A 14,316-nucleotide genomic window follows, 5' to 3' on the forward strand; every position below is an offset into this window, starting at 1 on the left:
ATATAATTCGTCATGCGTTTTGGGGGGGGGGCATGGCCCCCTGCCCCCCCTCTGGATCCGCCACTGTTCTTAAACGCGTAAATAGGACTGAATCGAGAATCAATTTTGGGTGCCAGAAATCAACCAAAGGCGCTTATTTAGATGTAATTTGCGCTGTCAAGACAAAGTTCAAGTTAATAAAATAAGATTGACGACGTTTTTCCGAGAGAAAAAAAGTGAATTATTTGTTGAAAAAAGCGGAGATAAATCATTTGACACGTACAAATCGTCACGGTTACGTCGATTCCACGCATGCAATGCAGCGTATTTACAATGATCGCTCATTACTGTTATTTTTACTATGCGTCAAAACAACCACAAACTTGAAACTTGAAGCGGAGGAGTAGTCACCTGGGCATGCGTCAGATGGCCATAGCGCTACATTGTTTATAAACAAGCGTCTACCCATGAGCCTTTGCGTTTTGTTGTTATCGTCGCTTGCGGTACGAAGTAAAGCCAGAAATAAATGTTTTGGTGGCACCCGTTAGAGGGCGCATTTGGCATACCGCATTGGCTTGTGGGAGTGCATTGTGTGAGTTGGTCAGTCTAGGCGTTGCCACGTCACAGCCAGCAGCTCGTCAAGTGTATTTATTTTTTAATTATTTTCTAGCATTTCAAGAGCTCTTGGGTAGCATGCATTATTTTTTCTTTTGTTCCGCTTAGAATATATAAGGGTGAAACCCGCCACCCTCCCTCAGGCGCATTCAGCATGTGGCGGGTGTAGATTTCCAGGCTTATTTTTCCCCATCATTTCGTGGGTTTTTTAGCCTTGGTTTTTTCTACACCGTTTTTTGCGCCGGTTACAGGGCACTTGGTGTAGTTATTTATACATTATATTATTGTATTGTAAATAATGATCATTAATAAATGGCGATTAGCTCGTGGCAGCGTGACAACACTCTGAATATTCGGCTGTGCCTACTTTTTTGTTAACCTCTGTTGTAAAAACAAAACCAAACAAATCTGATTCAAATTTTAAGTTATCTTTGAAATGTTGAAATTATTTCGGACTAGTTCACAGAATGGTGGGCTAGTGCCCAGTTACTGTAGGTTGTTTATTTTTATACTATTTATTGTATAGTAAGTGGATACTGTAAATTTCTGTGAAAATATCACCAGAGACCTGAAGACATCAACTGTCGCCAAATGCAATTACAGCGGGAGTGTCGTAATTGTGCGAGCGGTAGACAGCAATGATATGTCGTTGTTTAAAATAAGCGTCTACCAACGAGCATTTCGCGTTTTAGGGTGCGTTTTATGTTATACACTGTCTAAGGTTTGTAGCTTTGACATGAATTAATCGTATTTAATTGATTATAACTAATTTATATAAACATTTGTGTCATAAACTGTGTATCAAATTTGTTTTAAATCAAAGTTTTCACAGACATGGATGGGTGGCTGGGCGGTCCTTTCGTTTCAAATCACATTTGTCCCAAGTCGATTCGTCCCACAAGATTATTCGTCCCACAAGACGATTCATCCAAATCTCGATTCGTCTCACAAGTGGATTCGTGAAATGTAAGGATAGCCCACTACAATAGTGAGATGCTCAATTGTTCGAGTTACATACATCGAGTTACGAAAACATCTCCAGCTACAAAATGACCACGCCCATATTTCAGAAACCACGCCCACTTTTAATAAACCACGCACAAATTGTAACTCGATTTTCATTTGTGTTGAACGTCCACATTTAATAACTCGACGTTTAATTAACAATTAACCGAACTTTCGTGAGTTACGGACAACATATTATTTTATTTTTGTTGAACGTTCAAATTTAGTGACTCGAATTTTAATTATCATTTAACCGAACTTCGAATTACGGGAAACATACATTGTTAAACAAAACAAAAAATCTATGCCTAAAAAATGAAGGCGATGTTTATAAGCAAGTCGCAATTAAAACCGTAGATCAGTAGGTTGAGATTATTTCATTTATCTGTACGTTTATTAAGGACACTTGACAACCTGGGCACCTACATACGCTTTCATTACATTATACAAGTAAGTATGATTGTGTTGGGTAATCATAATTCGTGTTATATAGCAAGAGTGTCAGTAACTACTAGTACATGTAATTACAGTTAGTCGAACCCGCAACAGAAACCGACAAGACCCAAGACATAGCACACACTGTACATCGTTATCAACTCCTTGCACACAAACATGGAAATCGACATCACCTTGCGCAAGATCGTAATGCCGACCAAAAAAGAAATGGGATGAATGTGAATTGGAACCAAATATGAACTGGGACGAATCGACTTGTGAGACGATTGTGAGTTGGAACGAAATGACTTCGAATCGTGGCTATACACACAGTCAGCTGGCGCACACGTGATAATAAAATAAATACAATATTTACTACATGGGGCCGCCATCTTGAATGACGCATAAAACTAAATAAGAGACAGCTGACTGTGGCTATACATGGCCATTCAGGCGTGAATCTCATACACAATAGAGGTCGCCTAAACTTTCGTTACGCACACTTTGACTTGGGAAGAGTAGACTACATGTAGTTATATTACCTCGCATAATTTATTTGCAGGCACATAAACTATTATACGTCTATTAAAAAATAAAGCAATAAAGTAAGTTTTAAAACAGGTGTAAAAGTAGCGTGTAGGCATATTTAAATTCTCATTAGTTCAAGTTCAACATGAGCGACTTGAGACCGCATGATTGTTTTGCGCATTGCGCAATACCAATATCATATCAGTATTGAATTTAACCATGGAGCTAAAATAGCTTCATGGTCAAACAGACACCATGCGCGACATCGTGCTGTATTGAAGGTACAGAGAACTGTAACCATGGCAACTATATACACCTTCTATTTATTGGTATGTTTATAATCACCTCTAAAGCGACATTGAAGTGTCCACAACACGAACATTTACTTTTTGGTCGAAACTGTAACATCTAGCACCCACTATAGGTATCATTCTCATACCGCTTTGTCGGCTATTCAACTTCACTTGGAAAATGTTGACTTCGAAATATACAGAAAAGCATGTTTTGTACCTGCTACCGTTTTTGTAACTGACCCGCCAGGTATCGAGGAAGGGTATTTTTTTTATTTACTATGTGCAAAATCGTTTCAAACTAACATTTCTCCTCAAATATTAATATTTTGGAATATTTTACTACATTTAAAATTGCTTTACTTTCAGCTTTTTCTGAAAACAATGTATTTTACACGTGTTGTGTGTACCTTACCATGAATTCCGTATCGAGCACGACGCGACACGACTCACATCGACATAGAAGTGTTTTGCTATCTGTGATTGTAAAATTTACCGCCATAAATGCGATCGGGTGTCAAAGCAGCTAAGTTTGTCTGACTATTATACTAGATGAAAGAGCCTCCTTGGTGGAACAAACGTTAAAATATTCACTGTAACAAATCTCGTGATTTCATGATCGACTCGTGAAACTGGCGAACATTTGTATTTTGCAAAATTAAATCGGTTACCTGTAGTTGCAAATTCTAATCACGAGACCTCATGGGAGTGTTCAACTGAAGAATGAAAACAGTTTTCAGGATACAAGTATTACCGATACAGTCCGGTTTTTATTTTATATGTCATACTGCAAAATGTACTACATAGAACTAAAAACAGCGAGAAGAGCACTTCAAAACTTGATGTCGGACAAACAATTTACGGTATTTTTAATTCAACCGTTGAAAGATGAAGTTCCGTTGATTATATTACAACATGTTGTTTATTTACTGTAATGTTGTCAAGGTTATATTGCATGTACATGTACTAGTATCTCTAATCAGTGCCAATGCTGCCCTCTACGGCCTGTTTTCACACGTTGCCAATCTGAACACCGTAACAGTGTTTACTAGTAATATGGATATATAAATATAGGTTTTAGTTACATATCAATAACATCAAAAAGTTTATTTTAAAAACATTTTAGATTAGTTTGAACTTTTTGAAACACTGAACATTTAACATGCGCGTCAGAAATAGTTTACGTGATTCTTGTAGACGCGATTATATCATACAAACGAGACACCTTATAAAGTAACGCACGTGTTGCGTGAAGTTATAATTTCAAACCAGGATTTTTAATAATATTGTTTTATCAATAGTTTGTAATGTGCGATTTTAGTTGTATTAAGTAATTTCTTTATGGACATTGTTTTCAATGAATGAATGAAAGTATTGTTACATCAGTAATGTAGTCAACTTGAGCAAACCCTCTATATTACTCAGTTTTGCTAAGCATTTTTATGTTCTCTGAATAATTGGAGCCACAAAGTGTATTTATATAATTTTTGTTTGAAATTATATTTTGAATAGATGATTTCTAAATAAGAAAGGCCTCCAATACAATCGTTTTACTTTCAAACCTGCAAATGATGTGCTGCACCGTGTTCGACAATTATAATACATGGTTTTAATAACTTCTGTATTGTGACTATTGCGCTTGTTCATTGTTTTATGAAATGTCTTGATTCCAAAATTCAAAAAATGGTTTATTCTGTACATCTCTACAGAGTGATTCCTTGGCTCTGTTGACTGCGATCCATAACCTTGAAGGGGAGGTCGTTGCCATCAAAATGCTCTATGAAAGTGAACTTGATGGCTTGAGAGGAGAGCTGCAGCATGCCATGAGTGAGGGACAACGACCGGAAATGTCGGAAAAGAAACAAACCAGTCTGGTAATGGAACTACGGGCACGGTAAATGACTGTTCATCTGAACACAATATGGGTCAGGTACACTTACTTGTAGGCAACAATGCGTGCGACATGAAGAGGGGAGGGAGTCCATTGGACTTCTAGTTTAGTAGGAGTATGTGACCCCAAGATCAAAACTCAAACATATTAATAGGCCATTTGCATCTAAAATAACATGATCCATTGTGGACCAAGATATGTTTTTGAACAAATAGAAGAAAATGCTTGACTAAGCTGTTGATGCTTATTTTGAAATTTGGATCACAACGCACCTTTGCCATTTCCTCATTCTGTTTGCAATAGCTACATAATCTAAAACTATTATGTTTTTCACATATTTACAATTGACACAAATTGATTAAAATACCTACCCCCATGTTCTGTATCTATTCGCATAACATAGTAATATTGCCAGAGTGTCGAGAAGCTAAATATCAAGAAATTTATACCATATTTCCAGAGAACTTATATTTAGCTACTACCACTCAGGCAACCATTTTGTACCATTTTAATCTTTCAACAGCCTTGTTTATCGTTTCACTTGTGATCCAACAGTTTGAGTGAGGATATTAATGAACACAATATCAAATTCTGTGGTTATTTCAGACTATCTGATGAACAGCAACAAAATCGGGAATTCATTGCTGAAATGAGTAGTATGAAACAACTTGTGGCGAAGATGGAGATTGAAATCGGGAAGTTCACTGGGAAGAGAGATAGTCTCGCTAACAAAATGAACGGTTTTGAGAATGATGGACTTCTGATAAAGTATGAGGAAGTAACCAGAAAACTGGAGAAGGAGACGCTAGCAAAACACGAAACACTGAACGCTCTGAATAATCTAAAAACAAAAATAGAACTACAGATGCGACTCTATGCAGAGGTGATGAAATATAACTATATTGTTAGCCATCATAGAATATCTTTCTCTAAAAATGTCAAGGTCCTATATTCCAGCTTCAACCACACATGGCTAATTCCTGCAAGGAAACCATGGATTATCCCCGATTGTATGCAACATTTGTCTACTTGTAAAATATAAATGTGTATTTATTTGTATATAATTTGATGTCAGTGTTGTGTATTCGATGATTTAGGAAGTTGCTGAATTGAAAAGTCGCCTTGACAACAAAGTTAAACATATACTGATGCTGGAAGGAAAATTAAAACAGATGGGTCATAGTGACAACTCATTACAAGTAATACTGGCTAGAGTACGTGAGGCGGCCGATGCTGACTTAAAGAAATATAAGAAGGAATCGGAGGCTCAATACGCAAAAAACGTAAGTGTTTAATAATTTAAAAAAAAAATTATTTACCCACGATGCATTTCTTAACCCCCTTGACTTACAGTCATTGGAATTGTCCGTGCTCTATCCCAAAGAAGAGACCTATTTTTTTAATTTTATTAATCAAGTTACACGAGTTACAAATACAGATGCAACAAGACACTGGATACATTGCAGGAATGGTAAATGAGAACAAAACGTTAAATGGTGCAATTGAAGATTACACAAGAGAGATTCAATTACTACAGAGTAAGGTAGGATATCTCACAGGCATGAATACCAATAATCAAGATTTTGAGTGTAGCATTCTAAAAAATCACAAAGATAATTGAATTTATTATCACAACATGAACTAATGTGATAGATAACTCCTTGTTAAGTATCAGAGAAATCGTACAGGTAGTCTTGATGAAATGTCAGACTAGAATCGTTTAACAAGGATGACAATAACATTCATTAAGAAAGGAGAATTGAAGATTTCATCATGACATTTACAAATCTGTGAAATATCATCAATATCCACATTACAAAACTGAAAAAGGCGAACTGCTAGTAGCGCAGACTCGTCACGATAAACAAACCAACCAAGAGTTTCTTTTTGTTTTGCTTTCATAGTTCTAAACGAAATTTAAATATATAAATCGACGCATATTTTATTAGTATACCACAAATCGGGTTATTTTTAACTTTTTCTAATCATGTGTTCAAACTGCCAAATTAAAAGTAATAACAATGATATATGACCATGGCATTCCACGTTTTTCAAAACACTCAATTTTCTTCTTAACTTCATCTTTATTTCGTATCTCAATTGAACATTACATTTGTCGGTTCTTCTTGTCTGCGTGACAATATTATGAATAAATGAGTTTGGTATGCTATTAACTTTCTCCAGTAATCATAATACTTATTCGTCCAGACATTCTCACTAGTTTGGACGTCATTTCCAATTGGCATACTAAGTAATGTTTTTTTCTTCATCTGAACCTTGAAAGCTGTCAATAATGAAGTTTGAATTAGTTGACTTAAGTAGCATCTATATACAGCGTGGATCTTTTTGACTGCACGCCCTTATAAACAAGCCATGCATGGCACAGTCCCCGTTAGTTGTCGAATTTAAGATATATAGTTTTGTTTATAGTAATATAGCTGGAATATAACCATGTCAGGAATATGATTTTTTTAACATTTAAATGATTGACATTTGTATCTGGAACAGCATTAATTAAAACAAAATCTGCCATAAATGCCAGAAATGCTTGATATTTGATGATTTTTTAGCACAAAAATGACCACCATTCGGCCATTTTTAATAGGATCGTCAAACCAATATATCTGTATATCTATGACATGATGTATAATGAGTATTTAAAATTTGAACATAATCTGAAAAACAAAATGATGTGCATCAATGTCCTATAATATCCAATGTATATACCAAGTTTGAACAAAATCCATCTGTAAACAGCCCAGAAATGCTTGATTTTGATGATTTTTAGAACAAATATGGTGATTCGGCCATCTTGAATCAGATCGTGAAACAAATTGATGTGCATATGTATAATATCATATATGATGTATGTGTGAAGTTTGATTGTGATTGGTCCAGGCATTTCTAAGATACAGGTCCGGACGCACGCACGGACGCACAGAGGTCAAAACATAAGTCTCCGGGAACTAATAAGATTGGAGTCATGGCTTCTCTGATTTACTGCACATTTTTATCCAATAAATGTACCTCATTTAACGCAGTACCTTATTATTATATATAAGTTATAAGCTGCAAAAATATAAATTATTTAGTCACCTCAAGTTATAAGTTTAATTTCAATATATTAACATAGTGTTGGATACTAGTACGAGATCAGGCAACATTGAGTGAATAAAAATGATAGATTTAAAATGGACCAGAAATTAACCTTAGCTTCATTTTAAACATTTTTTTTTATTTGTCAGATAAATAATATAGTATGTAAAAGTAACATAACACATGAACATACTAGTAGTATGTAAAAGTAACATACTAGTAACACATGAACATGTAACAGCATGTATAAAATAAAATAAAGTTTCAAATATACTAGGTTGATGTGTATAAAAGGTACCAAGTATGGTATGGAAATATGCCTGTGCATCTGTACGATCTTCTCTTCACCGCAGATTTTATAATCCTGTTCTCAACCCTCTGGAGTTTGAATTTTACAGATATCACTGTATTATAGAATATTTAAACATAATACACCTCTTCTGTTCTGATCGTGACAATTCTGTACTCCACACCTGGGCTTTTGTCTCTATGTAGATTTGTTATTAGCTACATTTTTGTAATCTCCAGATTAGTGATCGCCAAAGTTGATAACACAAGAAAATCAAGTAATCCACACACTTAATATTATCCGGCATTTCTGAACATAGAGCTTGATTAGCCGTAAGTTTTGGAATTTTCGGTAATTGAGAATTCTTTCTCAACTATTGAAAATGTTGGACACGAATGTTGACTTTCCATGACTTGGTCCTTATCTGTAACCCCTACTCCATGTTAGGATGGCTGTACAGATGTAAATTGTTTGAGGAATACATTCGTTGTCACGTGATATTCATGACAATGCACTGAATATTTGCATTTATGTGACAACCACACTTACGGTCAGCATCTTAAAACAGCATGGCTACTAGTTTGGTTTTACTAAAAACAGCATACAAAACTAGGTAAAACAATTCTGAAAAACAAACTGCGCTAAATGATATTACAAAAAATAGGTTAATACAAGAGGAAAAAAATAAGTCATTATTTAAGCTTTGGAGACTATGTGGATAAATAAGTAAACAACGCATTGGCAAGATTTTTCTAAGTTTTAGAAACGCCATGACATACTTAATGTGTTTCATTTCTATGAATCACATTCGAGATACACAGGTACCTGCTTTCTCTCATAATGCCTGTATTCAAAATGACGTTTTCTAATCCTAGATACGGACCCTGGAAAAAAATAACAGTGATCTGACTGCAAGTTTGAATCAAGAACGCCGGAAGTCGTCAGTGCATATTCAGTCTCTGGAAGTAAAAATCAGGAAATGCAAGCAATGTTTATTCACAGAATGCAAGAATTAGGCAGTGGCAGAGAGCAGCCAATCAGTGCAGAGATAGAAGAAAACAGGTACAAGGGATAGGATTTATTTATGGTATCGATTTGCACCTGGGTTACATGTGAAAGATCTACAAAGGATAAAATTGGGGTAGGGATCTGCATCAGGGTAAATTTAAGCGAGGTTTAAATAGAAGTAGATTTTGGCTAGGGATCTGCACTGAGGGTTACATTTGGGCTAGAGATCTGCACATGGCCAGGGTTATACATGTATTTGGGTTATGGATCTGCACTGGGAGTATATTTTTGCTATTGATTTGCACTTGGGATTCATTGAGCTAGGTATCTACAATGAAGTACATTTGGGGTGGAGATCTGCACATTTTGGCTTACGATTAAATCAATATTAAAGCGAGAGGATCGTCTCCTGTGCACGCGCGGGAATTGAGTCCCAAGCGGCGATAACAACACACGCTAAAAACGCAAAGGCTCATGGGCAGACACTTGTTTGTAAACAACGACACGCTATGGCCATCTGACGCATGCGCGGGTGACGACTTCCCCGCTTTAACCACTTCTTGAGCATCCTAAACTTTAGCCATGTTACATAGATTTTGGATGTTTGAGTCTCTAGTTCTAGTTGTTGAGTTATCTATCTTATATAGCATTATTTGGAAATCGTGAATTAAAACTGTTTGAATCTTTCTAACCATAAGAACTAGTTTTAAAGTCGTCACCTGCGCATGCGTCAGATGGCCATAGCCTGTCATTGTTTACAAACAAGCGTCTACCCATGAGCCTTTGCGTTTTAGCGTGTGTTATCGTCGCTTGATTCCCGAGCGTGCGCAGGTGACGACCCTCCCGTTTTAAGATGTAGTCAACAATGACGACGAAGATGACGATGACAATAACAACAACAAGGACAGACATTTCATATATCTTGACCTATATCTACGATGATACGGACAAGTTAAAAAACGCAAGTGGGAAAAAGTAGCAGCATCGAAGTATAATGTGAGAATGCAGCAATTACTATAAGAACAGGATCAGTTGTTAAGAAGCTATTCCAATATTCGGAGGACTATTTAGAGAGCTTAACTTCTGTTGAGCTAGAAAACAAAAGTTATAAAACAAAACTGCATATACTCAATCGTAGCTGCAACTCAATCGCCGTTTCCGCTTCACGACAACAATTTATTAACTCATAACAACCTACTGAAGGAGGTTAAAGGTTACAACAACAACAAAAATTACAGATAAAAATTAATCAAATTACAATGGCTAATAGTTTAAAGACAACCAGAAACAGACTAAAGTTAGTAACGAAAATATATAATAAAGTAAAATGAAACACCAACAAAAAACTATAAACTGAAATAAAAACAAAAACCCAATGAATAGGTGTAAAAAAAAAGTCAATGACTAAGTAGGTGCTGCTGTCTAATAGCAAAGCTGTATTTCAGATATTGTGCCAGAGGAATTGCTAAGTTATTATTTGACATTATTTTTATGAATTTATTTTCAGGTGTGAGATTAGTAAAGTCAGGAATAATCTTTTCAGCTTCATTGTATAAAATGACCCTCTCTTTACTATATACTGGGCATATTATGAGGAAGTGATGTTCATCTTCAATATCATTTTTATTACACAATTTGCAGATTCTGTCGCTATTTTTGATTCTGTTGTGTCTTCCTTTTTCAATTTCTAAACTGTGATTGCTCAGTCTGAATTTAGTTAGGGTACTTTTCAGTTCTTTATTTTTTAGCTTAATTAAGTAGTTTTCCAAAATGAAGTTTGATTAAAATTTTATTGTAAGTCCTCAGTTTGTTTTTTGTATTAGTGTTTTATCTGTTATCATCATTAATCAGGAATTGAGTTAATCTAATGCTTTATAAATACATTTTTTATTTTATCATATATCCGTGACATTTGTGACGATTTTAGCTAATTTATGTCAATATCTGATAGTGTTGTATTTGTAGATTTCAGTACTGAGTTAAGTTCATTGTACCACTTACTTTTTATAGTCTTGTTAAGTAGGAAGGCTTCTTTAATAATGGGTTTTAAATTTTGTTTAGGTGGTTTGTATATTTTATTAACTGCTTTTTTAATGAATGAATCGATAGGATATCTACCCAACTCACTATAAATTCCCAATTTCGGAGTGTTTTTTGAAACGCCTAGGATGAAGCGACAAAAGCTGAGGTGTACATCTTCTATAGTAGAGTTGAATGAACTTTCTTCAGCCCATACTTCACATCCATATATAAGAATTGGTCTTATTAGTTTATCAAACAATGATAACAATAATGAGGGACTGAGACTTTCATGATGACCTAATTTGGCTTTCAAAGAGAATAATGCTTTCATTCCTTTGTATTTCAGCAGCTTTAAATTTTCCATTAGGGCTGAGAACAATACCTAAATAATTATAATTTCTCATGATGTTAATCTCATTCCCTTCAAAAAAGAATAAATCACTGTCATAGAGTTTATTATTTTTATTAAAAACCATAATTTTTGTTTTTTCTGTGTTCACAGCGAGTTTCCATTTCTACCGGTATGTGTATTTTGAGACATTATCAAGGGCATTCTGGAGGCCACTTTTGGATTTAGAAAGAATAACTATATCATCTGCATACATTAGACAGCTGATTGGTGTGTTATTTAAATTTGGTAGATCACATGATTCATGGTCCAGGGTATTAGTTATGTCATTAATAAAAATGTTAAAGAGTGAAGGGCTCAGATTACACCCTTGCTTAACACCCAGTGTTGAATTAAATTGATTGGTTAGTCCATCTTTCATTTATATTTTATATTACTGTACATACTTTTTATAATTTGATACATTTTACCTGTCACCCCACTGTTTAATAGTTTCCAGAATAGACCATCATGCCAAACACTATCAAAAGCCTTTTTCAGGTCTACAAAACAGGCATAAATTTTGTTTGTTTGCTTTAGCTTCTTTTTTTTTTTCATTCACTGTATTTTCATGCTGATTGTTGTTGATGTGTTTTTCAATAATTGTTTTCAATATAAATAGGTTGTCAGTTGTACGACAACCTTTTCTGAAACCAAACTGTTGGTGGGACAAAATGTTATTTTTCTCAATAGAAGTGGTTAGCCTTGTGTTAAGGATACTTGTAAATAGTTTGCCAAGGCAACTGGAGATTGCTATTCCCCTGTAGTTTGAGGGATTTAATTTAGATCCTGCTTTATGTATGGGTATTATTAAACTTGTACTCCATGCATGTGGGAAGATATTTGCATTGTAAATAGAGTTAAATATTTTTTTAATAGGTTTGATGAGGTAATATTCACCGCATTTTAGCATCTCATTACAGATTTGGTCTTCTGCAGTTGATTTGTTGTTTTTCAATAATCTGATGGCTTGTTTAATTTCATTTTCCTGTACTGGTCCATTCAAATCAGTTTTACTAGCATCAAGTCCCTTAATTTACCATATAGTGAACTTTTCTCAAGTTAAAAGACACCTAGTTTATACCGGTACACTTAATTTTGTTTTCGTTTTTCCTAAGGAAAATGATGTAACACACCAGTGAAGTCAAATAAACACAGTAGTTTTAAAAAAGATTTGGGCATTGTTATTCATTAATGTACAGATTTAGAATTTGAGATGTAAGATTTAATTTAATGTGTCTTAGGATTATGGTAAAGGATTAGATAAATATACTGTATGTGTACAGTTGAAATGTTGATCTGCATTTTGAGCCCACTCTTGATCAGAGCAAAGACCAGTAGCGAATTGTTTTATTGCCTTATGATAACAAAAATACATAAAATAGAAATTTCATCAACATTATCTTAAATGTATCCTTTTTTTATTTCCCTTGTTCCATACAGGTTGGAAACTTTGGTTGGACAACTTTTCTCTCGGAGCGTGCAATATAAAAATAATGCATGCTATGGAGGTGATATGTCTACTGTATTCCAAACTAGAAGAAATTTTACGTTTCTGGAATTATCAAGAAGCGTTATGTCATTAGGAGGTCAGATAAGTTTATCAATAACTTTTGTATTGTGAATTTTTGAGAATGTGCAATTTATGTGGGTCACAGCAAGTCATGTGACACACTCAATAATTGGACTCTTCAATAAGTCATGTGACACTGTCCTACCAAGTGTTACAAAGTTGTGTAATATAAAGTTGCTTATGACAATGTGTTTCCCTCAAAATTAAAGCAGCATACTGCACTAATTATATGTCGACAGGATATGGTGGAAATGCAAGATTCTTAGCAACTACTATGGAAGGTACAAGACAAGTAGGATCCAAATATCACTCCAAAGTACACCAGGGATCTAACAACCAATCACTACAGGAGTTCTATAAACCAAGGTAAAGTCAAAATTGAATCACATAACTTAGTTATGCATTATACATATACACAATATACACAATTATTTTAATGACCCAATTGAGGGCTGTAATTACCTAAAAGTTTTCAAATTTGAATAAAAAAAAAAAACCAAACTATGTTGGTGTAAGGCCAAAAAAAAACAAAAACTTATGTTGCCCTCAAGTCGGAAAATTGAAAAATTGGGTTGGTCGGTCGGATTTTTTTTTTTAAACTTGTGAAAACTAAGGGTATCGTAAATAGCCAAGGTATATGGGAAAAAAAAACGTGACCCGATATTTCATATTTTTCGGTCGGTCGCTGAGGGCAACAAAACAATTTTTTTTTGGCCTAATGATTAAATTCTGTGATTTCAGTCGATCAAAGGTCAAACATTTTGTATGTGAAAAACAGGTATAAAACTCAGTTTTGGTGCTGATAAAAATGGGATATGGGATAAAAATGGTTGCCAGTCGGTCAAAAAGGAACGGAACAAAAAACAAACAAAGGGCACTAAATTTAATTGTACTTCCTATATGAACCTAAAGAAAGCCCTGTAGTCTACATAGTCATAATACAATTGTACTCCCAGTTCTATAATTTCTAGAAAAAATGGAGGGGGGGGGGGTCTTTACCACATACCTCTCATATTACCTTTCACATACATGCCTAGCGCATATGTCGGAAGTCACTATTGTATATTTCTTGGCCAATCATAGGATATCTTCTTGTATATCTATTCCTGCTTCTTTTTGACTTATTTATTTTTATATGTAACTTTGCTAATTCTCATGTATCTTTTCTTTTCAAATCTAGGGCCTCTCAGGGTTCAC

General features: G+C 34.8%; 1 protein-coding gene across 1 annotated transcript; it reads left to right on the forward strand.

The window, feature by feature from the left end:
- Window positions 1-2,861: 2,861 nt before the first annotated feature.
- On the forward strand, window positions 2,862-6,364 carry LOC144361190 (uncharacterized). The gene is made up of 5 exons (XM_085495867.1): window positions 2,862-2,891; window positions 4,562-4,746; window positions 5,350-5,626; window positions 5,841-6,026; window positions 6,161-6,364. The coding sequence occupies exons 1-5, from the start codon at window positions 2,862-2,864 to the stop codon at window positions 6,362-6,364; spliced, it is 882 nt and encodes a 293-aa protein (XP_085351993.1).
- Window positions 6,365-14,316: the final 7,952 nt, after the last annotated feature.

The sequence above is a fragment of the Saccoglossus kowalevskii genome, chromosome 22, assembly GCF_978046115.1.
Source record: "Saccoglossus kowalevskii chromosome 22, keSacKowa6.1, whole genome shotgun sequence".
Classification (NCBI taxonomy): domain Eukaryota; kingdom Metazoa; phylum Hemichordata; class Enteropneusta; family Harrimaniidae; genus Saccoglossus; species Saccoglossus kowalevskii.

Bases quoted from the DNA above. Each gene is read 5' to 3' on its own strand.
- LOC144361190 (XM_085495867.1), top strand. From the start codon at position 2,862: ATGGCAACTATATACACCTTCTATTTATTG. The intron at 2,892-4,561 runs GTATGTTTATAA...ACATCTCTACAG, and splicing joins TATACACCTTCTATTTATTG to AGTGATTCCTTGGCTCTGTT. The intron at 5,627-5,840 runs GTGATGAAATAT...TCGATGATTTAG, and splicing joins AGATGCGACTCTATGCAGAG to GAAGTTGCTGAATTGAAAAG.